We start from the raw sequence: 26892 nt of genomic DNA on the forward strand, positions 1-26892 counted from the left end.
ATGAAGCCAGAACAGAAAGCTCTTTCCATGATGTATGTGATTGACAATGCTATTCCCAATTCTGAATAAGAGTGCTCATGAAGATTTTAGCAAGCTCAAATGCTTTCATATTGATTTCATTCCTCCAGTTGATTTGGATTCTTTTCTGAGAATCAAGGAAAGGCTGTATAGAGTAGGCTTCAGAAACCAAAACACTCCCCTAGCAGTGTATTCCTCCCAACTTAGGATATTTCATAGACTAGTAATCCAACAGAGAGATGCTAAATGGGGTTACTTTTGAAAAAATGAATCTTCTGGCCATTGTGGCCATAGGCCACATGTTCTTTTAACAACTACTAAATCTGAGGATAAGACAAGCCTTAAGGTTACCCACTTTACAAGTTATTTCACTGGGCTTGTCAGTGGTCAGGAACAATTGTAGGGGAAGCTGTTTAACAAAATGCAAGGGCACTCTGGCAATACCTCCTTACACTCCTGGAAAGAGTATAACACTCCCCAACCAAGCATCAATTGTCTAGGAACTATTCCTATGTCAGAATGCCCTTTGGTAGGAAAATATCCTCTGGATAACACCCCAGGATTCTCTCTCTATACAGACAATCAGAAACATGATTTCTGCTTGAGAAATGTCTGATAGAAGTTACAACAAAGCGTGCTTGTAATGTCATTATAAAGTAACATTCTTCTCTCAAACAAGAGGTAACAGGAAATTCTCTACTTAAATGCCTATTAAATAACTTCTTGGAGCACAGCTTACCAAGTGGGATACTATCACTGCTCCATCACAGTTTGCATTTGCAGGGTCACTTCGTTCTCTGCTTTCAATGATCTAGAAGAAGAGGGTGCAATAAAGTTTTTGCCACTTCGAAAATAATAAAAACCCTCCTAGTAGTGAAACAGTTCTCACCATTCTGAAGATAGTGTGAGAACGGCTGCTGTGCTCATTCATTTTTGTTTCTCCATAATGACGATTTTCTGTCAAAAAGCAATATTAGAATACTTCTGCTTATATTCTGATAAACTGGAGATAACAGACAAAAAGCAATTTTAAAACTATCTGAAAAACACTGATTTCTGGATATAATCTCAAACAGATACTCCATGATTCTAGAAACATCCAGTTCATCAATGCTTTTCTAAGCTATCAGCTGACATTGGCTAAACAACTTACTTTCTCCTTTTCTGATCCATTCCATAACTTGTTCTGGGGCAACCACCACCTCTTCAATCAGATCTTCTACATACGTATTCCTCTTAAGAACAAAAACAGTAATAAATTTTGCTGAACTCTAAAACTGACTTCAATACATTAAGTTAACATTACCAGCAATTATTATGGTATTCATTCCAGGTTGCTTCCTTCTTAAAAGAAAGCAACATCAGTTGAATGTCTTTTTGCTCTGAACACGAGGAATGGAGAAAGCTTAGACCTTTATCAGAACTGTAACCTAATGGCACAAGAGTCAAACAACAGAGATCTAGAAAGTTTCCTAAAAATAAAACTGGTAAGGGAAATATCCTTCTGGACATTTTCTGAGGGAACCCAGGAGTATATTTCTCAGTAAATGTTATAAGGCCATAATCATACAAGTGATAAATCTCCCTTCTTCCCAAGTTCCAAAAGTATTGATCATTTAGGGCATTGAAAGAAAAGAAACAACAAACCACCAATTTTTATTATTAGCTACAAAAATTAATATAAAGAAACTGAAGAGGGCATTAATATAGATTTATTTTTCCCTACTGATCATCTTACTGAATAGTTCCAGTCCGATGGTTATTCTATGATTACAACAGAAGAAAAGTGTATCTACTTTGTCGATGGTATGAAAATGGTATTAAAGTAACTATATCTGTTGAAGACTTCTAACACATTGAGCTAGAGGCTTCATATCACATTTGTAGAAGTTTTATTAGTGTCCTGGTTTAGCTTAAAACAGACCAATTTTCCTTTCAGTGATTTTTACTTTCAGCTAAGTTTCTTCTAAGTAACTGCACTTTCTGAAACTAACTGCATGTTGGGCAGACAGTGTCTGCTTCTAGGACTGATAATGCTCAAAGTTTGTAGTTATCACTGAGGCACCGGTAGGGATGTTATGCAGAAAGGCTCTTGCTGTACTTATTCTTAGAGAAGCCAAGGTCACTGCTAAATTCCTCACTGATTACGAGTGAAGAGCTGTAGAAGGGTTGCACCTCCAGGGAGGAGCAGACAGGGCAGGTGACCCAAATTGACCAGCGAGGTATTCCATCCCATACACATCATTCTCAGTATAAAGCGGGGAGATCACGAGGGTCCCTCCCCCTTCTGCTATGGCTGGTGTCCCAAGAGGACTCTGTCCGTTTTCCTGCTGCCCCCGATCCCAGTCCATGAATCCCTGAATCCAGTTCTTGTCCACCACTGGGCCCAGCCTGGGCCTTCACAGAGCCTGCCCTGCAGTGCCGGTGGTGACATGGCCAACACCAGGGGAGCTCGATCTTGGTTTTGTATATATTTATTTCCATTATTATTATACTCTTTTTCATTATTGTAGTTCATTAAAACTGTTTTAATTTTCCAACCCACAAGTCTCTCTCCCTTTTCTCTTTTTCTTCCCCTTCTGGGGCAGGGGACGCAGGGTTAATAGAGAGCGTCTGCCACTGCTTTAATAGCCAGCCCAGCTTTAAACCATGACAATTAGCTAGACAACTCCCAAGCATTCACTGTGAAAGTTAAATAAAATATAGTATCCTGGAAAACTTAAGGGATTAAGTCTACATTTGCAAAACATTTATAAAGATAAAGCAGCAACAGCAAGCCCAACTTCACTGTTGCTATTCTACTACAAGTGTCCTTCTGCTAATTCTGAAGATAACAATTACACAATTTGACACAGAAAAGTTTTCAACTAGATGCCTCTGAAGGCTTTTTTTTTCTTTTAACTTCTGTCACTCCAAACAGATACAATACTTACACTAATTAACATCCACTTACATTAACATCCTCACGAATTCCCAGAGGTTTCTTTTTCCTCATATCACAAAGCAAATCTGTAATGGTTTCATTGTAGATTTCCATGTAAGAAACCCTTAGCAAGAATTCTCTATCTGGAATCTAATGTTCAAAGAAAAAGGGGAAAAAAAAAAAAGAAAAAAAGAACGGACTAATCAATGAAAAGCTTTTAATGCAAGTATTCTGAACTCAAAGGTATATGTTTGGATATCGTTCCATAGATTTCTTTCCCCCCATTCCTCTTCGCACATTAGCATATACCAACACAGAATCATTTTTCTTCTATCCCACCTCTTTCCAGCTGCATTAATGGTATATCACTTTTAGTAGATTATAACTGCCCTACAGAAGTGTGAAAATAGTCCTCCCACTTAAATGCCCTTTCCATATCCAATTTCCTCCTGCTTAAGCGCTTTCCTCTCTGTGTACTTAGTCTTCTCTCTCTGCTTGCTTAGATGTACTTTGCTGCCGCAACTTCTTCCCCTGCCTCCCTAGTAGAGGATACTGGTGTGAGGAAAGGCTGCACAATGGACACAAGGACTACAGCACCATGGGAAGTTTTTTGGCTTTAGTTACTTTTATAGACTCTGCACATCCTCAAAGGAGCAGGGAACATATCATAGAATCACAGAATCATAGAATGGTTTGGGTTGGAAGGGACCTTAAAGATCATCTAGTTCCAACCCCCCTGCCACAGGGGGGGACACCTTTCCACTAGACCAGGTTGCTCAAAGCCTCATCCAACCTGGCCTTAAACACAGCCAGGGAGGGGGCATCCACAGCTTCCTTGGGCAACCTGTTCCCATGTCTCACTACCCTCACAGGAAAGAATTTCTTCCTAATATCTAATCTAAATCTCCCCTCTTTCAGTTTAAAACCATTCCCCCTCATCCTATCACTACATGCCCTTGTAAAAAGCCCCTCTCACGCTTTCCAGTAGGCCTCCTTCAGATACTGGAAGGCCACAATAAGGTCTCCCTGGAGCCTTCTCTTCTCCAGGCTAAACAGTCCCAACTCTCTCAGCCTGTTTTCATAGGATAGGTGCTCCATCCCTCTGATCATCTTTGCGGCCCTCCTCTGGACTCATTCCAACAGCTCCATGTCTTCTTATGTTGGGGGCCCCAGAGCTGGATGCAGTACTCCATATGGGGTCTCACGAGAGTGGAGTAAAGGAGCAGTATTACCTCCCTCAACCTGCTGGCCACGCTGCTTTTGATGCAGCCCAGGATGCAGTTGGCCTTCTGGGCTGCAAGTGCACATTGCTGTCTCATGTTGAGCTTCTCGTCAACCATCACCCCCAAGTCCTTCTCCTCAGGGCTGCTCTCAATCCATTCTCTGCCCAGCCTGTATTTGTGCTTGGGATTGCCCCAACCCACATGCAGGACCCTGCACTTGGTAACTGATAACAATTTCCTGAAATCCTCAAGGCAGAAGCAAGTGCTCTGCAGATGATGTTTTGGAAATCACTGTTTTAACTTACACCTTCTCCTTACTTCCTATTAGCATTGAGCAATTAGCCTATGATTCTTTTGAAATAAGTAAATTTAGTGTCATATTCTTCCCACTAAGTCTCTTTAATACTGTTAATTTTTTTGAAGTTTTAAAATAGCAGAATAAAGAACACAAGGCTTCACATTACCTTATCTATCACATTAATGAGTGAGCGTTTATTTATACTTGTAATCAAGGTTTAGTATATTTGCAAATTTAACAACCACCCCTCAGTTTTGTTCTCATTTGATTCCAACTAATAGAGTCCCATTATCTTTTTTTTAAACCACTCATCTTTGCAAGGCTAGCAAAGCAACTGCAATATATGGCCCAACATAAATTATTTTCCTTCATAAGCTCCTTGATAATAAAAATAATTTTTCTGTAACAGTCACAAATATTACTAGTCCTTTCAGTCACTTCAATTTAATAGAATTACTCACCTCACAAATAATTTTGAAAACATGTTGAATTGCCTTAGGAATAATGCCCACAGAATCTTCATTTCCCATCATTGTGTATGTCTTCCCTGAAGCAGTCTGGCCATAAGCAAAAATTGTGCCTAGAAAGATGGTTAAATTTTATTACTTACTTACAAAATACATTACAAACAGGATTTAAACACAGTTTTAAAACTTACCATTATAGCCTTGCACAGCTGACTGTATAATTGGAACAGCTACACCTTCATATAACTGCTGAGTGTTGTCACTTGAGTGAAAGACACGATCTTAAAAAAAAAAAATAAAACATGTAAATCCATTGTACTGCAAGTCAAAACCAAGCTGTCATATTACTCAGTATTGCTGACTTCAAATCCAATAAATGAGCATCAGATTTTTTGTCGGATAATTAAAAGATAAAATGTAATAGTGACACGTACTAAGGCAGGCTTTTTTTTTTTTAAAAAAAAAGGAAATATTAAACCCAGAACCGCAAAAGAAAAAAACTAAGAACAATGGACACAGTTAAATAGTCGTCCCATTTAATGCTAATAACAGTTATGGCTAGTTTATCTATGAGGATTGTAAGCCTGAAAAGAGAGGCTACTTGTTAAACTCCTATCTTGATACATGCTTTTACTGAATTTGTAATTTTAGAAAAATCTTTATAGTGGCTACCTTCATATTAACAAGTGAGTGCATCAGTAGGAAGAAACTCAAACTGAGGCAATTAGTTATGAGGATCTAACATCCACACTAGGCACTTTTCAGTTTCTGGTTTCCCAGCCTCCTTCTCCCTAAATGCTCAGGACTAGCCCTAGTCTAGCCCTTTGTAACTGGAATTCATGTGAAAAGAATCTAACTCATATGTTCCAAAACCACTCTACAGCATGAACCAGAACAGAGAAAGCAACGCCCATCAGGAAGCTGCCTTCAAAAGCATATTCCTGGTACTGACTAAACCCAACATCTGTGTGCCCCAATGGCATTCCTTCAAAATTATGAAGTTGGAAAAAAACTCGGGACCTTGCAAAAAGCTGAGGTCACTGATGTTAGCATGCATTCAAACAGTACAGTGACGAAGGCCCATGTAAGCAATAATCAAAATAAAATAGTCACTTTCATATTCTTACCATAACTGAATACTTTTGTACCGTTCACTTCAGAAATGGTATTATTTTCGCTTTTCCAGTGGAGTGACACTTTATCTTCTAGAGCGTTTTCTCTAAAAGAAGAGATATTCCGTTAACTTTGTTAGGTTAGGACCCTGCTCCTACAACGCGGGCCGACATCCTCACCGCGAGCACCTCTCTCCCCCAGGCCCTCGCCAGCCCCGTTTGTTCCGGCTCCCTCCTTCCTCCGCGGCGACAGACGCCGCATTTATGCGCCCACCTCCCCCTATTCGTAGGGCGGTAGCGGCGCTCTCGGGAGCCCAGCTGAAGGTGGGGGGAGTCCATCAACACCTAGGGAAGCCGAGGGACCCCGAGGCCGTGGGCAGCACTGCAGCCTTTCCTCAGGCCGGGGGCTCGGTTGCGGCCCTCCCGCCCGGACGGAGCCTTACCTGGCGATGAGCGGCCGCACGCGTACGCAGACCGTCACTGCTCCCTCGTCCGCCATCCCCGCGGCCGTGGGACACGAGGCCGCGCCGCCTGCGACAGGGGGGACGCCCGCTCTGTTCCCGCCCGCACCCAGGCGAGCAACGCAGCAACCCAACCGCCACCAGAGTTTGAACTTCTCCCGCGGCCGCTTCCTATTGGCCCGCGCGGGGCAGACGCCACGGCGGAGCGTACCACTCGTCAAAAGCTGACGAGGGGCGGGGAAGGGAAAGCGTAGTGAGAGCTAGGTGGCTGAGCAGCCCCTGAGCGGCCCCGCGGCACACCCCCGTCCGTCGGAGTCCTGAAATGGTGCCGGCCAGGGCTGCGGCGCCGTGAGAGCGGCACCCCGCGGGCGGCGGCCCGCGACGGGAGGGCACCGGTGGGCGGCACCGTCACGGTGCACCCGGCCGGTAGCTTAATGAGCGATCTACTGCATGTAAGTAGTATGCTTTCACACATAAATGTGACGTTGTTAGGTAATTAAGTTTATTTTGTTTGGTTTGTACAGGTATTGAAGTGCGGGTTAGAAAAACAACTAATTTATGAAAATGCTATTCATGTTTAAACTTTTAAAATAGTTTTCCCCCGTATTTTAATCATCCTCCTCCTCCTCTTCATCATCCTCAACAGCGTCTTCCTCATCTTCCTCTTCCTCAGCTTCAGCCAAGGCTTCTTCCCTCGCAGCCTTGAAAGCCAGTTCCTCTTCTAGAGTGGGGTCTCTTGTCTCGGTGATTTCTGGCCCACTGGGGTATTCTGCTTGTGCTGGTGGAGGCAGTGCGGGAGCGTGGTTCTCAGGACTGTATTTGTGACCCCAGCCAAAGTAAATGTTCTCAAATTTCCTGGGAAAGAAAAGTGAAAGATCACGCATTCTCCCCCCGACAAAACATCAGTGGAGATACTGTCAGGCTTCCTTAGTCTGCTGTGCAAAAAGTCACTGTGGTGCAGATATCCCGTAACAGAAGGGTTTAAAAGATGGCACCTCTTTTTAACTGCTGTCACTGTTGATTCATCTACCTTCCACTTAAAAATGTCCAAACACTGAAACGATGAAGGCTGTAGCCTGTCACTGCACTATATTGCAGTATGACTCCAGCTTCACTTTGATAACACACAGCACCGTTTCTGACACCAACCTCAGAGCCCATTTAAAAGCGTGTAGAGGTAATGAGTGTACCATGTGTAGCAGAAATGAATGAACATTAGAACAACAGAATGTAGCTATTTTTGTAAAAAGTAGCACAGACTCAAGAATATAGGTTTTAAATCAAGGGCTGTGCCCTAATACTAACTGGACGTTTACATCCATTAACTTTATACTAGCCTTTCCAATGATTTTCAGTCTTAAATATATATTTACTGTGCTGTGCACAGTAAGTGCCTTCTCCATCAGTCTCCAGAATAGTTAGAATTAATGAATTAATATAATGAATTAATAATAAAACAACTTTCACTTCATTAGACAGGTATCTGTGTTTAGCATATACAGTCTGTGTTGTAACCGTGTCAACTAGCTACTCACCTGCCAGATGCAAAGGCGTATGCTCCGGGCCATCGGTTAGACTGGAGGATTGCAACAGCGTATTGCGGGATCAGGTTTGTAGAAGGCTGAGCTGTCCAAGCAGGAATGTTTTGAATTCCTGGAGGCAGCCAAACACACACAGTCTATGAATAAATTGACTTACGAGCCTCTGCAAAATCCTTAAGACTGAGCTACAAGACTTTCACAGAATTCAAGCAACAGCTATAACAAGTTGCATCTTAGAAGAGCCAGAAGTCAGAAACAATAAATGTAGGCGCTGTATTCAAACAGGTGGATTGGATGTATGGGTAGGTAGCACAGGAATGCTAATAGAGCCACGTACAGAAAAGATCATGCTCCTGAAATTCAGTAGTACTCACTGCCGTTTCTTTTGTCAAGGACTTTTTATCACTTGTATCAATACTGTTAACCACTTTGCTTTTGATCAATTTTGTCAAAGAACGTGCTTACCCTACAGAGGCAAACTATATTGCTCCATGAAGCGTGAGTGCCCTATAACTTCAGATATGTACATTCCTAGTGGCTCTCTATCAAAAACTTCATATTCCATGAAGAATACCTTCATCTTCAGAGAGTGGAGTGAGAAGAGGAGGTCCTATTTCTTGCTGTAGTTCATCTGGCTCCTCTGGTTTTTCTTCCTCTCCTTCTTCTTCTTCTTCTTCTTCTTCTTCCTCTGATTTTTGAAAAGGATTAAGCCAAACACAGCGACCCTATAATTGTTATGGAAAAATAATAAATACATGTAACAATCACTAAAAGAATGCAAGCCAGTTAAAACAATTGGCTCAGGCACATGCACACAGAGTTAAGCCGGGGGGGGGGGAGGGGGGAGAAAAATACATATTCCCTAATTGGTATATTGTTGGCAGAATATTGTATCCTCTTGGCAGAGTGTTCCCTATATCCCTCACTCCTCCCTCACCCCTGATTATTGTTTCAGAATAACCTCATACCTGTGTCACCAGCTTTTTGTTATTTTGTAGTCTTCAGTTCCTTGCCAGTTTGGTTTGTATTCTTGCTAAATTACCAGTTACTGCAAACTAAGAGGCTACCACTTATGGACTTTGCCCCTTCCTTTTAAAGTCTGCTTGTTATTTAGCTACCAGTCAGAAAAACATAACAAAATGTTCTTAAGATTATAATGCATATAGACTTTATTTTTACAACTATTGTTTTGCTGGTAATAATTTTAAACCTCATTTCCTACCATTTGCTGTTATTTTACAGTAGCATTCTTGAAGTGGTAGACTGACCAGCAAGTCATCCAGCAATGATCATCGAATTAGTCATACCTCTTTCCAGCACTAGCCTAATATCACAAATTCTTTATGGTACAATTTTATTTACAATATTTTGGTTTTCAGCTTTTTCATTTGCATGTTTCACAGAAGAAAGTAAGCAACAAAAAATAAACCAGAAGAAAACATCAAATAAGTTCCATTTAGCATACAATCATAAGCTATCTGCATTTTAGCATCCTACCCAAAAAAAGATAATTTAAAACGTTTTTGTCAAGTAAGGACTTCAAAAGAAAAAACCTAATATAGAAGATTACCAGGAATTATTGTTATCTATCAAGGCCTAAGTCCACACTGTTATCTAAAGATAGGTTTCAAGCTCAAGAACACACCATTGAAAAAAGTACTAAACCTAGAAGGTTCCTAAGTATTAAAAACTATATGCTTTATGTAAATATGTGCAACATATTTATATATTATATACTATACCAAATATATTTTCTTCAGAAAAATATTTCAGTCCAATACTATTTCTGGTGAATAGTTCAAATGTGCAGGTGAGAAGTTTCATTTACATTCTGAAACCCCGTAAGTACTACAGTGTGAATGGTATTCGAGGTCCACATGAACTGGTGCCAGAACGTACCTGCTTAAGAATACTCTGTGTGTGGTGTACCCACGTGGAGAGAGAATCCACCATTTCAGCCACAGAAAGAGGCTGAAAATAGGGGTTTTCTTCACATGTATCTCTTCCTCCTTCCCCCTCCTCCTCTTCATCTCCTTCTTCCTCTGCAAACTGGTAAAATCCAGTGGGAGAGATGTGGGTGCCTGCTGAGATCCGAGCGATCTGTGCACGCAGGTAATTGGCCTCATTCCCAGGGAAAGGAGGAAAGCTCACAACAGGAGCATCCAGCCTACCAGTGAAGAACTTCTTGATTTTCCTGGCACAGAAAATCTGGGCTGGCGTCACTGGAGGCAACTTCACCCAGGGTTTGCCTGGTTCATTACAGACAAAGTAGACATATTTATTAGCCCCAGTCCCATTTTCTTCTTTTGGGATGATAGGTGGGGGCTTATAGGTGGACTTTGGTGGTTCATCTTCTTTTTCTTTCTCCTCATCTTCGTCTTCGACCTCATCCATCCCTGTCCCTCCTTCCTTAGTAACTTCTTCCTCTTCTGTTTCCTCCTCCTCTTCCTCCTCATGGTACTGTACTTCAGCTATAATATAGTTCATCTCCAGGCCCAAAATTTTGCCCCAGAAGCGACAGGTCTGGATTGGCTGAACACTAACTAGTTTTTTAAGGGCAAGGAATATGTGATAGGATTCATCTTTGCTCAAGCCAATTCCAGCCTGTTCAAAATAAAAGGCTGTTTCCATCACATTAGGTAGACGGGTCTCTCCCTGGGAAAGAAGATCTGGAGTTAGAGCTGAAGAACAGTATAATTATCTATTTGAAAAATTAAACATGTTATCCACTGGTTATACTTCACTTTCCTGTAGTGCCACTCATTCTCTCAAAGTACTTTGGAGACATTCGTACACTACTGTCCTGGTTTGGCCTAAACCAGGCCAATTTTCCTTTCAGTGATTTTTACTTTCAGCTAGGTCTCCTCTAGGTAACTGCACTTTCTGAAACTAACTGCATGTTTTGCAGACAGTGTCTGCTTCCAGGACTGATAATGCTCGAAACTTGTAGTTATCGCTGAGGCACCGGTAGGAATGTTATGCAGAAAGGCTCTTGCTGTACTTAGTCTTAGAGAAACCAAGGTCACTGCTAAATTCCTCACTGCTTACGAGTGAAGAGCCGAAGGGGGGTCGCAGGTGCAGGGGGGAGCGGACAGGGCAGGTGACCCAAAATTGACCAACGAAGGTATTCCATCCCATACACGTCATTCTCAGTATAAAGCGGGGGGATCACGAGGGTCTCGCTCTCTTTCTGCTATGGCCGGTGTCCGAAGAGGACTCCGTCTGTTTTCCTGCTGCCCCCGATCCCGATCCGTGCATCCCTGAATCCAGCTCTCGACCGTCGCTAGGCCCAGGCTGGGCCTTCCCGGAGCCTGCCCTGCAGTGCTGGTGGTGACGTGGCTGACTTCAGGGGAGCTCAATCTTGGTTTTTTATATATATTTGCATATATTTGATTATTTCTATTATTATTATTATACTCTTTTTCATTATTATAGTTTATTAAAACTGTTTTAACTTTCCAACCCGGAAGTCTCTCTCCCTTTTCCCTTTCCCTTTGGGGGGGGGGGGGAGGGTTAACAGAGAGCATCTGCCACAGGTTTAATAGCCGGCCCAGCTTTAAACCGTGACACTACATCTTCCACTATCATTTAGAAAAATTAAAAATGTCATTTGAAGGGTAAAGACGAGAACATAGATGAACTGCAGCTTTTAGAATACAGGATTTCAAAATTCAAACTCCAAATTACTGCATAATCAGGAAAGCCAGAATTCTTACACAGGATTTACAAACAACTTCAGTGCTGTGGCGTGCCAGCTGCGTAAGAGGCCTTGATGCCCACAAACAGTGTCGTTATGTTTCCTTGTGTTTGTGGCAGATGCATTTGGGGAAAATATAATACATATTTTATATATTAGACACCAGACCAGCAATATTTCTCTGGAGTGAATGTTGTTCTTTTGAAAACCTTGGCATAAAGCTCCCTCCATGTTTTAAAATACTGGCCCTTGCTCTTACTGAAGTCCATAATAAGACTCGAGCTGGCTTCAGTGGAAGCAGAACTAGGCCAATAATGAATATTTCTTTAAGTATTTCCATTCGCTTTATCACCCTTCTCTCATTTCACGGGGGTAGGTGATTATATCACACAGACAAAGATATTAGAAGTTGTACATGGCAGGGTAAGGAATTTGGAAGAAGTAGTGCTAGTTTCATATGGAATTTCTTTGGCCCTTCCAGGTTTCTCATATTAAAGCAAGATAGACAGGAGTATGAAAAAATCAAAATTCCTTTCTGAAATACCCTACTTTTTTCCATTTTTACTATTGTATACTGTTACTGTAAAATAAGTAATAGTCTACGGAAAACATGAAAGACTCTTCTGCCATTAGTATTTGTATTCTGCAATGGTAGTTCACTTGGATATATACTAGTAACTTCACATGAAAATCAACATCTTGTTGATTAGTTTGCTTGGTTATTATAAGAATTATCTTAATTTTTCATTGGGTACAAATGCTTCTGCATATAAGCAACTGAATACTGAAAAATCCCGTTTTAAGAAGTGGCTTTTCAATTCTAGTAGTTCTTCATTATAAACATGGGGTTTTTAGTTGGAGAAGGGACAGATCGGAACCACAGCTGGAGCTGGAAGGATCACAAAATCCTGCATTCTCTATTTTACAGTAGCAGCTGTGCATAATATTCTTGAACTGGTGTCCAGAATTATGGTCACTTTAGGTAAAGAAATGTCACTTTTAGATAAAGAAAACAAATTTGGATGCAATATTCCATGCTGAACTGGCATATGGGAGATAATGTGAACTTTACTTTCTATTCATCATCTCTAGATCATCCATGATTTGAAAGGCTCAGGATATTAGAGGAAAAAATCCCCAACTAGCTAACCAGCTAGGTTTTCTTCTTCACAACTAGACATGGGACCAACGCAGCTATGAAGAGGGTACACGGTACTGTGGCTGCAATTATTTATATGATCGTGAGAGGCGATACTACAAAGGAGACCACAGCTTCCTCCCTTCCTCCTTTCCCTTTCCGCCATCCTCCCACCCATTCCCTGGTATATATGATATCTGTTTTTCTCTGATAATAACTCACTATCTCTTCTTCTAGTTCTTCATCTCCTTCTCCATTTGCCTTAAGGAATAAAGCTTTACGCTTTTCTGCAGCTTCAAATGTTGGAAGAATCTCATGTTCATCTCGAAGAGTGTCCATTTTTTTCTGAAACTGAGCCCACTTCACATCCTTGCTGATATTCTCAATCATGTCTACTGCATTTGTGGGCTGTTCATCCAGGATCTTTGTTAGCATATTAGCAAGATGATCATATCTGTCATATAAACATAAATATTATTGGCCTACTGTACAAAAAGGTCTTAGAATATTACGTTTTTAATATCAAAAGTAGAAGCTAATCACCTGGAGCTTTGGAGAAATCATTGGAATAGTTAGATCAAAGGGATCATGGAGCATTATGGGAAATTAGACTTGAAACTAGCCTGATTATAATATACTTAGCAGTAGTTCCATTTTTGACTTTTGGTATATACTGCACCTGCCTCAGGAGCTGAATTTAATCTTGCTCTTAATCAAATCAATTTCACTTTGAACCCCATAAATTCCCTTAGGAATTTTGATTCTGAAAGATGCTGGACACACACAAGTATCATATAGCAATGAACTATTCCATTTACAACATATTCTCCAGTTCTATATATACCCTCTTGGTATCCCTCCCTTTCTTAACGTAACGCTTTGCCCTTTTACCAACACTACTTTTCTTTCCACTCATACTTCCTACCCCTTACAATTGTGTCCCTTTTTCAGACTTACAAGTTCAGGCCAGATGTTGTGCTGCTCTTCAGTAAATAGGCTTTTGCATTCTGAATTGCCAGCATTCGGGATTTGGGATCCGGTATCTGATCATCGTGCGGACTGTATCCTGGCTGATACAGACCATAACCTGGTTCATGTGGCTGATAGGGGCCATGCCCACGTTCATAGGCTTGATAGGGATCTTGTCCTACTGCATATGTCTGATAGGCACTTTGTTCCTGTGTTTGGTAAAGGTCTAACCCTAGTGCATATGACTGATACATGCTTTGCCTTGCCTCCTGTGCCTGTTGAAAGTCTTGTCCCAGCGTGTCTCTCTGGCTGATGTTTATTTCTGGCACCTGTAGCTTGTAAGAGGCTTGTTCTGCTCCCCGTGGATGATAGAGGTGTTGAATTGGGGTCTGCGATTGATACGGAGCTTGTCCTGGTCCATGGGCCTGGTTGACACTTCCTCTTTGGTCTTGTGCTTGGGAGGGGTCTTGGTCGGGTGCTTGTGGCTGATAGATGCTCTTTCTCAGTCCTTGTGGCTGACCCTTGCCTTACCCCCCGGTGTCCATAGGAAGCTGCTCCTTGTTCCGGCTGCTGAGGCTGATAAGGGCCTCGTTCAGGCTCCAAGCCCTGAAGGGGCGGCTGCCCGGGGCCCCGCTGAGGCGGGTGGGAAGTGTACGGCTCGGGCTCGGGCCGGTCGGGGCTGTGCCTGGGCCACAAGTGCTCCCTGAGGCCTGGCTCCTGCCCTTACCGCGGGACAGCCTGGGGCGGGGGCTCCCCCGGAGGCTCGGCCACGGTCTGGCGCGGGGGGTGCGCGTCGGGTCTGGGACCCCAAGCTGCCCCTCAACCGCCGTCGGCTCCGCTCGTCGCGTAGCAACGGCTGCCGCCCGCGGGGCGGAGCGTCGCCGAGGTAAACCGTGCGCCGTTGCTCGGGGCGCCCGGCGGGGCGGTGCCGGAAGGGGCGGTCCCGCGGTGGGTGTTCTGTTGGGGCGCGAGGCAGCCGTCCCGTTTCTCCCCGCGCTCGGAAAGGGCTAGCGGGTTGTCCCGGCGCGCTGACCGCGCCCGCTGAAGCCACGGCCCTTGGGGGCACAGCGGGGCTGAGGGAGGCCGCTGCAGCCGCTGGCGGAGCCCCGCGCGTCGAGGCGCGGCGGTTGAAGCCGCTGGAGGCGCCGCGCGCGGGGGGGTGGCGGGGTGGCCGTTGGAGCTGCCGGCCGGGTGCCGCCCGCTGTGACCCGGCGGGCAGGGCAGTGTCCCTCTTGCGCGGCCGCACGCCGAGGAACAGCAGCTGGCTGGGAGAGCGGGCTGATCTCCGGGGGGGCCGCCGTCCCCGTCAGCGTGCCGCGGCGCCGGGCGGGAGAGCCCGCGGCTCCCGGAGGGGGCTCGCGCTGTGGGGAACGGCCCGCAGGGTGCTGGGGGCGCGCCTCTGGGCTCCCTTCCCCCGGCCCCTCAGATCGGGTGCGTTTGCTAGGTGGGAAACCCCAGCAAGCGGCCCGAGCTGTTACTTCTTTTTCTAGAGGTGTTTTCAAGCCCTGCTTGTTTCCTTTCCTCGTGACCCCCAAGCCGTGAAGAGTGCTGTTAGTACTCTGCCTTGAACGTTTGTGGTACAAGAAGCTTTCAGACGTCTGCTCAGAGCAGAAGAGTGGATCTTCAAAAGCTTAATTTTGATTTAATAAGAAATAAGTGACATTCATTGTGTGCAGTAGAAAATGCAGTTTTTTCTTCTGCATTTTAGTGGTGATACATCATGTTGTTGCCATAAGGTACAAAGTCTTTTAGGAGGAGAAAAATACTGTAAAATCTGATAGTTACTTTAAAAAATTGTATTCACAGATACAAGGAAAAAAGCAGATATAAATTAAGTTGGAATGAAGGTGTTCTGATAGAAAACAGTTTTGTCATGAGATGCTATCAGTGTTAAGGAGACAGCTGGCCATAATGTGAGTAACTTCGGTTTGCAACAGTATTCAAACACTAAAATGTGAAGGACCAATGTCACATTACAGAGGAAGAACCTGCTAACTTCTGTTAATTTAGTTACTTGAGATTTGTTTTACAGGAATACAGCAGCACAGTGCTGTATGCTTTTGTAGTCCCATCAGGTATTATGTGCTACAGTGCTACCTACTTGAACAGATATTCGAAGTTTTGTTAGTATCTAGAGCCCTTATCATGTGTATAAAACTTGCTCACATGAATTGTCTCCTTAATTGCCTGTAATTAAGTCAGTGAAGAACATTTACTGTTTGAGTAAAGTTAAACACACACCTAGCATTCAACAAGGTTATGAAACATCTACAGAGAGCAGGTGAGGTGGTTTTTTTTTTTTTAAAAAAAAGGCCTTTTAAGGAGTTGCGTTGTAGCAAATATCTACAGCTGGCCCAAGAGTAACTGTCCAGTGTTCTCTAACAATTCAACAAGGAAAATAATATTGTCTTAGGGTTATCCATGTGAAGAAGTGGGTGCTGTAAAAATCTCAGAAAAATGCCCTATTAAGGTTATAAGTTGTGTTAAATAGAGTAGTGCAATACCTGAATGGTAAAATATATTTCTCTGTTATGGATGGATCAGTTAGTGTAACTTTTAAAAAATGCAGTGTATTTTGGATATTTATTAGAAGTAACTAGAAAAAATTCTCAGATGGGGCATTGCAGATTTGTGTCAAGTTCTGAGAGAGTAAGTGCCAGAATTATGATTGGAGAATCTGACCCATTCTGAAACAGTAGCAAAACATATGTTTTCACATACTTTAATAGGCGGAACATTTACATGAAGAATTAAAAAGTTTCTGTATTGTGTTTCTATGATTCCAACAAGCAAGACAGTATCATAAACATGTTACTTCTGCTGGATTTCAGCTTATAGAGGTTTTATTATTGACCTACTGATCTTTGCAAGGAATGTGCACAAGTTCATTGTGCAGTTGTGGTTGCAGAACTTAGACATTGACTGCAGAGGGCGGTACAGTACTTGCAAATTACTCGTGAATTCCTATTTTTTTATATCTGTATTTCATATTTGGAGGAAAAACTTGATTTGTTTAGTAATTCACTTCTGTAAAAATTGTATGGAATTAAGTTATCTACCTGTGATGTTCTGTGAAGCAGCTGCTCAGGAAAGGGCAACTGCATATCTTTTCAATCTTGTTCAGCAAAGAAAGAGAAAAGTAGGGGCACTTATATTGCAGTTATATAAGTTAGGGCACATGTAAAATGTACAATGGCTCAGGGCAAACAGTACATCAGTGCAGAAGGATGTTTCAGTAGGGTGCTGTGATGATCTCTTATTGATACAGAAAAGTAGGAAATGGATATGTGCAATATTGCTGCAGAATCTTACTCTGATGAATGCTGTCTGTAGCATAGGTTAATTAGCTAAACAGGAACAGTAACTAAAGTATTAATGTTTTCTTTTTCCAAAGGCATATGTTAATGGTTTGTATTGTCTCTGCTGTGGCCAGGTAGCCATGGTCTCTTGTTCTATGTATTCAAGTCTGTTTTTCAGTAACCTGCCCCCCCCCCCTTTTTTTTTTTTTGAACTGAACTCTTGCCTGTTGCTGATTTCCAAGTGGAGATCCAAAGATGGTATAAAATGTTGCATGTAGAACTGGACATCTGTTGCATTTCTAAACAGTTTCATTGGTGAATTTTGAACATATTTGCACTGGGAAGAGAATGACAGGCAATCTGAATAGAGCTTCCCATCTCAAGTGGTAACCCTTCTGTGCCCTGTTGATTTCTGTGCAAACAACTATTGAATTGGAAAGCCCAGATTCAGGTCCTATGTGTGTCTTCCTAGAAGAATGCCTTCATCACCAGACCAATAAGTAGCACCTGTAACTACTGAGGTGAAGCTGCTCTTTACTGCATAGCAGGCAAGGCAACTTTAACTGAATTCGAGCCTGTACACTAGGAATCAAGTGCTATTGGTTTCTGTGTGAAGGTTGTTCTGGTAAGCGGCTGCCAGGTGTGCTATCAGCTCACTTAGGAGGAAGGCATAATTAGTAGATTCTTATTGGATTTGGTATGGCATAAGTTTCAAACTGCATATGATGGTCAACACTAAAGTGCCTGAGCATATGAAGATGATCTTTAGATTTTCTTTTATGCTATGTTTATGGAGTAAATACTGCTCGCTCTAACTGCTTCTAAATGACTTTAAGAGGAAAGGTACTTGAAAAATGCAGATTCTGTCTTGTTACCTTTGTTAATTCTCATGAAAAGAATATTAACTACGTAACTACTTTTTAATCTCTTTTTTTTTCTTTCAGAAGTCAGTGACATTAATTTCTCCTGCAATTCCAAAAAAGCCACATGCAATTTTTATGCTTAAACATACAGCAAGTGGTTTTAGTTGTGTAACAGTTTTTTCTTTTACTCTTTTTTTTTTAACCCAGAAAGGATCAAAATGTATTTCTGCATTACTTTCAGAATATAGTTTTCCATTTGATTGAAATTCTTCTTTTTATGTCACTTCTAATAGCAATTTCCTGCTAAATATCTAAGTAAGTGCTTGTATATATAAAAGCAAATATTATTCTGTGAATCTTAGATGTTTATTGTGCAGAGAGGAATAGACGCCTATACAAGATCTTAAAATATGGCAGTGACTTTTTTTGTTAATTACAACGTTATCATTGAGTCATTACTGCTGGTATGCCTCTTTCTTTTTCCACAGGGCTTGATTCTTTTCTCTTCTTCGGGTTATATGCTGAAGTCAAGCTGTATTCCTCAGGTAGTCATAGATGTTAGATTAGTGCTGACAGTCTGAGATGCTTTTCTATGAGGCAATATTATTGGAAAGCTGAGAGACTGTCATCCTTTTGCAGGGGGCTGATAGGAAATGCATCTGGTGCTCTGAAGAGAATAATAATAATTTTTTGAGATCTAGTGCTGGCTTTTGCTCTTATTGAAGTCAGTGGGAGTTTTGCTACTGACTTCAGCGAAAGTAAGATTTGGTCCTTTGTCATTTCATTATCATTTTTTGACATAGATCAGGTTATTTGCTGGGAGACAAACTCATTTTAGTCCTAATTGTAGTGAAGAGTTGCTGTGGTTAAGGCCGAGCATTGGTTTGTATCCTGAGGTATGAATTCTGTATTTTACATCCTCTGAATTCAGAAAATCACTGAGAGTTACAGGATAATGTTCGGTAGACATTTAACTATAGCTGTGCAGTGGCAGCAGCATTGGTGTGGACTAGCAAAATTTCAAGAGGGTGAAAAAATTTATATCACCCGGTAATGTGAGTGCTAAACCTACATCGTAAACAAAGCTTTTGTTCAAACTGTTATTACAGTGACATGGTGAGGATTTTTGTTAGAAGTGCAGGAAATTGCAGTTGATAGTTTTTCAGATATTGGTATGTAATATCTTTGTGATTATGATTTCTATTGCTGAAGGTGATGGTATTTCACTGTTTTGGGGCACTGTGTGACTGACTGAAAATTGCAGTGGACACCATGATTAGTGCTTTCTCAGTGTTCTGTCTCTAATTTATTATAATTTTCATTGATGTTGGTATACCATTTCTTACCTGCCAGTACCACCAGTGTGTGATGTTTTTTGGTTGCTATTTATGAGGAGAAAGCTTAGTTTTCTGGCAAAGAAGGTGTGGCAGTTGTGCATCTTTTAAATGCAGCCTAGGTACTTTGTGCTGGTGCTCAGAACTGTCCATTTCCTACAAGTCTGTTAGATCACAACTGTAGATTTTGAAGGCTGTGTGGTGTGATACTTGCTAGGGTGAGATGAAAGGCAGTGGTGATCCTTGCTAGCACATTATAGCTGTGATACAGAGTTCAAGTGGGCATGTTTTGGATACATGTAGGGCCAGCTCAGCTTCTGTTACATGTTTTTCTTGACTGTTATGCAGCGAAATCTGAATGTCTGTGTGGGATAGTGCCTTCTCTTTAAAAGGCCTAACTATGCATAATTGTGTGCTTCTGAACTATTCTCATCGGCTGAACCTATTTCAGTGGTTCACGTTGAAGATATCAAAATTTGTTTGTCAGAGCTGTATAGATCCTGATGACTGTGGGGTTGTGACAGTGGAGAAATGGGCTGTTGCAGTTTAGGATCTTTGATTGCTGCAAAATTGTTACCAGGTGGCAGTAGGGTGGTGGAAGGAGCTTCAAGTACTCTCCTCTGCTCTGGCTTGTTGCAGGCTTGTGAAATCTTACACACTTGTTTCTCCTTGCTGTGCATCTGAAGTTCTTTTTTGGGGGACAGGGCGGTGAAAGGGAGGGGAGGTTTTGTTCACTGTAGAAATTCTTGAGGATTTTGTTTCTGTTAATATTTAAGTGACAGTTAAAATGGAGCAACTATTTATTGTCATTAATAAAATGGAGAGTCACTTTTCACTTCATGGTATTTTACAAAACTATACAAAACATGAGGAAATAGAGAACCAGGCCTGACATTTTGCCCTTTCAAATGATTAGAAGGACTATTTGAGCATGTTCTTTGCTATTTATCAATTACTTAGAAAATAAATATTCTAAAATCAAAATCCTTCAGAAGTGTAGATGGCATTGTTTTCATTAGGGACTCTGGAAATGGCTAGGAGGTTTTGTGGAACTTGGGGATGTACAGAAGAAGTTTCAGTAATTCACTAGGATTAGTCATACATGTAAGTTCACACTTAAATTCTTTACAGGAAAAGCTTGCCATGTTAGACTCAATAAATGTGAAATTCTGCCCCAAAATCCATCTTTATATTGCAGTCCTGTCAGAAAATCCATGCTACTGAATATCACTTTTAAAAAAACCCCAACTTTTCAGGCCATGTTTTTTTCAACAATGTTCAAGCAAGTTGTCCTCTATTATGCTTCTTTGACTGTGTGATATGTAATAATTGACTTGTTTGAGGACAGGAGTATGCTCAGAAACAGTATGTTTAATTTGTAACTACTTGAGTTCATGATGCAATTGCATTCTTCATTTGAAATAATACTCAAAGCATAATGGGGAAGCAATCCTATGAAGTTCACTTTGTGATGATTTCCAATAAAGAGAAATCCATTTCTATCATTGTTATTTCGTGAAGTACCATTAGATCAACCATTTTCTCTGGAAATAATTTCTATAAGTTCAAATACTGTTTCATTGTAAATTGGATGCCTAAGTTCAGTCTCCATTGTTGCAGATAACTTTGTCCCATTTTCTTTTTCCAGAGATGTAGAACTTTCTGTAAACAACCTTAATCTAGCAACAAACATGTCCACTTGAAAACTAATTTTTTGTCGTCTTTGTTTTCGTCTTTGTTATTTTGGATAGGGCTTCTATTTTCACTTAGTCATTTAGTCTCCATGTCTTTTTTCTATCTATGAAAAACATGACAAAAACAAGGCAAAAATTTGCATCAGCAATCAAAAGACTATATTTAGGTGAAGTAAATAGGAGTACCTATGAAGTGTTTCTTTCCCAGTGTTTTATATTAGTAACTTTGCAATATCACTAGATTTTGGTGTAACAATTTCCATCCTATTTTACATATAAGTTTTCCATAGAAAATACACTATGAATTTCAATAATAGAATTGATTCTATTAGCCTGTGTTTTTTCTTGCAAAATATATAACCATTTTAAACAGTCTTGCTCATCTGCATTTGAAACTTGCTTCCCTCTTCTGTATTTTATTGATGAAAACTGCTTCTTTAGCTGTCAGTGTTCATGTGTTCAAAGCAACCATTTATTTGTATTCCTTTGTCAAAATATCAAAAAATATTGTGTCCATGTAAGAAACTGTAAGAGCATCTTAAAAGGTACCCTTAAGTATGTAAAACTTATGGGGTGTAACATTTTACTTTTAGCTGTCTGAAGTGAGCTTGAGAACTCTGATGCTTAGAGCTAATATACATAGGGTAAAATGTTTGCAAGTTAAAAAGACATGGCAATCCATGCATTAATCAAGGATTACTTAACTGAATGATATAGAAATTCTGTCATGATATGCTATGAATTATGCATCTCTTCAGGCTTTAGTCACCTGTTGTGGTTTAACCCCAGTCAGCAACTAAGCCCCACACAGCTGCTCACTCACTCCCTCCCAGTGGGATGGGGGAGAGAATCGGAAGGGTTGAAGGGAGAAAACTTGTGTGTTGAGATAAAGACAGTTTAGTAGGTAAAGCAAAAGCCGTGCATGCAACTAAAGCAAAATAAGGAATTCCTTCAGTGCTTCTCATCGGCAGGCAGGTGTTCAGTCATCTCCAGGGAAGCAGGGCTCTGTCATGTCTAATGGCTACTTGGGAAGACAAACACCATCACTCCAAATGTCCCCCGCTTCCTCCTCCTTCCCTCAGTTTTATACACTGAGCATGACATTGTATGGTATGGAATATCCTTTGGTCAGTTGGGGTCAGCTGTCCCAGCTGTGTCCCCTCCCAACTTCTTGTGCACCCCCAGCCTACTCGCTGGTGGGGTGGTGTGAGGAGCAGAAAAGGCCTTGACTCTGTGTAAGCACTGCTCAGCAGTAATGAAAACATCCCTGTATTATCAACACTTTCTTCAGCACAGATGCAAAACACAGCCCCATACCAGCTACTATGAAGGAAATTAGCTCTGTCCCAGCCAAAACCAGCGCATCACCCTTCTCAGAACTGAAAGGGATCACAATTGTCTGTTTGGACTCCCAATTTATAGATCTTCTACTGAAGTAGAAAGCATCTTCTCTCCTTTTCCTTCACTGTCCAAAGAAATAAGTAGGGCTTGTTTTCTAGACAACAGCTGCTGGGAGCATACACCCTTTATTGCAGCTTAGGTAGAGCTCAGGAGTGGAGAGACCTGAATTAAACTCCCTTCAGGCTAAGACTCAAATAATATTCCTTGCATCTTGAACAAGGGAACTGTGTCTTTCTGAGGGAACTTGGGTACACTGCAAAATCCTACTATCCTTTTCCTAGCTTAATATTAAAAGTTGTTTTTTTTATCTTTTATAAAGCAAAACCATGATCTTGGAGCACAGTCATGAGTGATTTCTTAAGAGATTCCAGTGCAGTCAATAAAAAGATGAAAACAATTAGAGCTAATTACTTCATAGCCAAGAGTAGTTTTCCAGGATACAGTGATAACTGTAAGAAGAAAACAAGGGGAACAAAAATAATTCACAATGGAGCTTGTGACTTCTCTTTAAAGAATCTAGGTCCAAACACCATCTGTTAATCAGATAGTGGTTTGCTTCCTGAAGTGACCATGATTTTTATTCAGAGGGCCAAATTCCATTGTGGAGTTAATTAGTGAAATTCCCAGTACCTCAGTGAGGCAGTTATGGCTCAAACTCCTGTCTGTTAGGAATCTGTGTTACGGGTTTTTCATTAATGATATTCCACAGAAGAACATACTAAGTTTATGCATGAAAAAAAAATACTTTTTGCACAGATATAAATAAGTGTGAAGCAATAAGAACAATGCTTCAAGTTTTAAAGAACAAAAAAAAGCACCCAAGACTCTTACTTAAAACGTGGTGTATTTACAGATTGAAAATAAATCATAACAGGAAAAATTTCAGCAGGCTTAATATGCCTACCTGTGTTGCATTTCAACTCTTCTTGACAACTCATAATAATTTGTATTTTAAGTTGTGAGGTACTGCTCTAACGACTGCTTTGAAACAAACATCAAAAACTTGGGTGAATAGGTTTAGTTAGTTTGTTATTGGTATTCAAAAGAATATCATGGCTGTGGAATTTTGAGCTAACGAACAGGTTTAATTATGTACCATTTGACTTTGCATCTGCTTCCCCTGAGCCTGAAGACACATCTTGTTAACATTCTTCTTTCTATGGAGATTTAAATAGCATCCAGTTGGTTTCGTAACCAGGTCTGTGAAAGCTATACCTGTTAGAAAAGAGACACTTCCTCAGCCTGAGGTCTTAGAGTAGCTCTGACTCAAAACTTCTTTTAATATACAATCCACAGTTTGAACTTTATTTAAATGATGTATAGACCTTGTGTTGATCTCTGTATGATAATTAATTCAACAATTTTTGCCATGTATTCTTAATCAATATTTCACTCTGTGCATTTATTCAGTAATTTTGTGATGAGAAAGCTTACTTTGAATAAGTAAAGCTGGTAATAAAAATACTGGATTATAGTGACATTTCTCTCAAAATAACCAAGTCCACTTTTAAATCGTATAGTTTATGTTACCTTTCTCTTCATTTGCTTAATACTGAAGTACAATAAAAATGGGGGGGAAGTTTTCTAAATAAAAGTATTAATTCTTTGAGTTTTAAATCTCTTAAATCTTCACATTCTTACAGGGTTGCAGTCTGTATTATGAAAACACAGAAATCCAAATATAATAGGAATCAAGAAACAGTACTGGTAAAACTTGCCAGGTACCTAAAAAATGTAGATGTTTGAGTTACCTTTGCGAAGGAGTGTAGTTTCTGAAATTCTGCATCTCTTCCAGAAGTTGCATTTGTTCCCTAAGCCTTATCTGTTCCCTTTTTTAATTGTGGTGGTAGGGTTTTTTTGGAAGATGTTACTATAGACATAGATGTGTCTTGCATATGCAGCTGATACACTGTTCATTTCCTCTAAGCATGTGCTATAAATTCATTTACTTATCATCTATCTTCCACTCCGGCTCTTCCTCCTGAATGTGGACCTTGCCCTTCAGTGATTTTGAGAGTTCATAACTCAGGGTCTATGAGCTCTGAGTAAATTAATGTATTCACCAGGGTTGGGTGGGGAGAGGAATGAGAGATGATTAATGAATTTCCTGCTAGGGAGAACTCAGTTACCGAGTTATTGAGTCTCTCTTCTGCCTTCCCCTCCCACAACAAGTGCAGTAAGGTCACAAATTAGCTTTTGCCCTGCTTTGAGATTTTTAACGTTTTAGTCCAGTGTTAACAGGAAAGTCATCCTGATAGCTTGTCAGTTTTCATTCTAGTTTAATTATACAGAAGTTACTGCCTGAATTATGGGACAAAAAGAAGAGCACTTTTTAGCCAAAGACACTTCTAAATCTGTCACTGAAGGTATTGTGTTTAAGTGAACCCAATTTGTAACTGTACAGAGTTTTTGTTTTTTATTTTGGACAAAGATGGTGAGAGAGAGAAATAGTCATAATACTGACTTTCTAAATGTATACAATTGTAATTATAAGGCTATTCTCAACTGGTTTTAATCAGAACAGTTCTATTGCAATCTATGAAACTGCATGCTTTTGCTAGCTGAAACTCTTTCTTATGGTGTCTGTCTCTTGATATTTCTTGATGCTGTCTTGCTGTCATCTTCCTTTCTAACTTCCTCTATCTGTTTTAATTCCAAAGTGAAGGAACAAGAGTGTTTTGAGATGAGCAGATAAGTGTCAAGCTGATGGGCCTTTTACTAATCAACAAGTTGATTAACTCTCAGGAAAGGCAAACATATTTGGCTAATAATAATGCCTGAAGACAGGAAAACACCATGCCTAAAATTTGGTAGTTAGAGGTAATATTCATTTCACTTGTAGAGATACCACTCTTGAAAGAGGTTAGAGTTGCAGTAACAATAGCTGTGTTCCAAAAATGGATTTCCTGAATCAGAGCTTTCTGGATAAACAACAATTACAAGAGTGGAAGCTGATATTTTCCTGGAAGGCTTCTGAGATCTAGTCCAGAAAGATGTACAGTAATTTAACAGGTAACATCATGGTGAGTTTAAAAAAAACTGAAAGAAAAGACCTGATCTGACTGTCATTTCAGGTTTACACTCCTTCAGTTTCAGTTGGCTAGATTCCTTCTGGCTCTAAGATTCAAAGGAAGGGCAGTGTATACAGGAGGCAAAATTTGTAGAAAACATTTCTCTAGTTAGATGCAATGTACTTTCAGGAGTGAGAGTTTCATCTAGTAATGCATTCATTTCTGTAAACAGGCAGTAAAATGAAGTAATAGGATTTAGAAGCAGTCATTGCTCAATGATGGGAGAATATATCTGTTGTCAGGAATAATAAAGGGTCCACTGTGCCTGGTTTATATTATTCAGGCACTGAAATCTGTTGAATTGGTAGGCACATGAGTAAAAAGTGAAAGGGAAATGTTAGTTTTCTTGCAGTTATTTCATGTGTTTCATCTGAAATGCATAGACGTTGCTGTTCAAACAGTACCTCAACCTCTCTTTAAATGCCACAACTGCTTTTTCTCCATTATTTTATATCTCCTAATGTAAACAACAGTTAACAACCTCCCGCCTGCCTTGTTTAATTACGTTTAATAAGTAATCAGTCTGAATTAACAGCAGGAGACTTTGTGCCATTCATATATTTTTAACAGACATGTTCATATAATTCTGTGAATATATTTGGCAATGAAGGGAATCTGCTGTGATTCACCAGTTTCCTGGGAGAAGACTCGGGGCACACATCATCTTAATTAAGTATTGTTGTTTTAGGCCTCTGACACATGTGATGAAGTTAAATAATAGTTCATTAGTTCCTATTTATCAAATACTTGTGCTGATGGAGCTTTTTAATTTCATCTGTAAGAAGGACCTTTAAAATTTTTTCTTGGAAGATTTTTCTGCTAATACCTTTGGGGGATAGAATGAAAAATACTTGAACAAATGCATAGTAAATAAATCATATGACTCCCAAAATTTGAACACCACAAATCAGCTTGTCTGAAGCATTCAATTTTCAGTTAATATACTCAACAATAAATATAACAGGGATTAGTTACATGAGAGAATGCTTGCCTTGTTATGGATTGTATAGCAGCCTTTATTTTGGTTTTTTTTTATATCCTGTTTCAATTAAGTCTAGATTTTTAGCCAATTAGAATGTTTGCCCATACTGTCCCCCCATGACTTCATTGTATTCACTATTTTATGTTTCTCTTAACATTGGGCACTGCCCATTTCCTTTATGTGAAAGAGTTGTATCTAGGGTAGCAAATCTTGTGCTTTATTTACATGGAAGATTTGAATCCCTAAACATGGTGGAATGCTGTAGAAGATCAACTCTAGTTCTAGATTTTAAAATGTGGGCTGACTCTACCATGGCTGAATGAGTTTTGTAACTTGCAAACAAATCTAAAACTAAATTAATGTTGTAAGCTCTATCCTTCACCAAATTATAAACAATGTAC

General features: G+C 40.5%; 2 protein-coding genes across 2 annotated transcripts in view; both read right to left on the reverse strand.

Annotated features, from left to right (window-relative positions):
• Window positions 1-6540, reverse strand: part of CENPE (centromere protein E) — a 43197-nt gene extending 36657 nt beyond the window's left edge. Inside the window, exons 1-8 of the mRNA XM_068403913.1 lie at window positions 6485-6540; window positions 6057-6148; window positions 5121-5210; window positions 4924-5042; window positions 2972-3091; window positions 1172-1253; window positions 908-975; window positions 758-829 (exon numbers count right to left, since the gene is read on the reverse strand). Coding sequence (XP_068260014.1) covers window positions 758-829; window positions 908-975; window positions 1172-1253; window positions 2972-3091; window positions 4924-5042; window positions 5121-5210; window positions 6057-6148; window positions 6485-6540 — 699 coding nt within the window. The remainder of the gene's footprint in view (window positions 1-757; window positions 830-907; window positions 976-1171; window positions 1254-2971; window positions 3092-4923; window positions 5043-5120; window positions 5211-6056; window positions 6149-6484) is intronic.
• A 489-nt stretch (window positions 6541-7029) lies between these two features.
• LOC137665050 (radial spoke head protein 4 homolog A-like) lies at window positions 7030-14644 on the reverse strand. The gene is made up of 6 exons (XM_068403824.1): window positions 13836-14644; window positions 13101-13332; window positions 9943-10698; window positions 8618-8768; window positions 8038-8155; window positions 7030-7357 (listed from the first exon to the last, which is right to left on the reverse strand). The coding sequence occupies exons 1-6, from the start codon at window positions 14099-14101 to the stop codon at window positions 7111-7113; spliced, it is 1770 nt and encodes a 589-aa protein (XP_068259925.1). The 5' UTR covers window positions 14102-14644; the 3' UTR covers window positions 7030-7110.
• Between the last annotated feature and the right edge of the window lie 12248 nt (window positions 14645-26892).

Source organism: Nyctibius grandis, chromosome 6 (assembly GCF_013368605.1).
Source record: "Nyctibius grandis isolate bNycGra1 chromosome 6, bNycGra1.pri, whole genome shotgun sequence".
In the NCBI taxonomy this organism is placed as follows: Eukaryota; Metazoa; Chordata; class Aves; order Nyctibiiformes; family Nyctibiidae; genus Nyctibius; species Nyctibius grandis.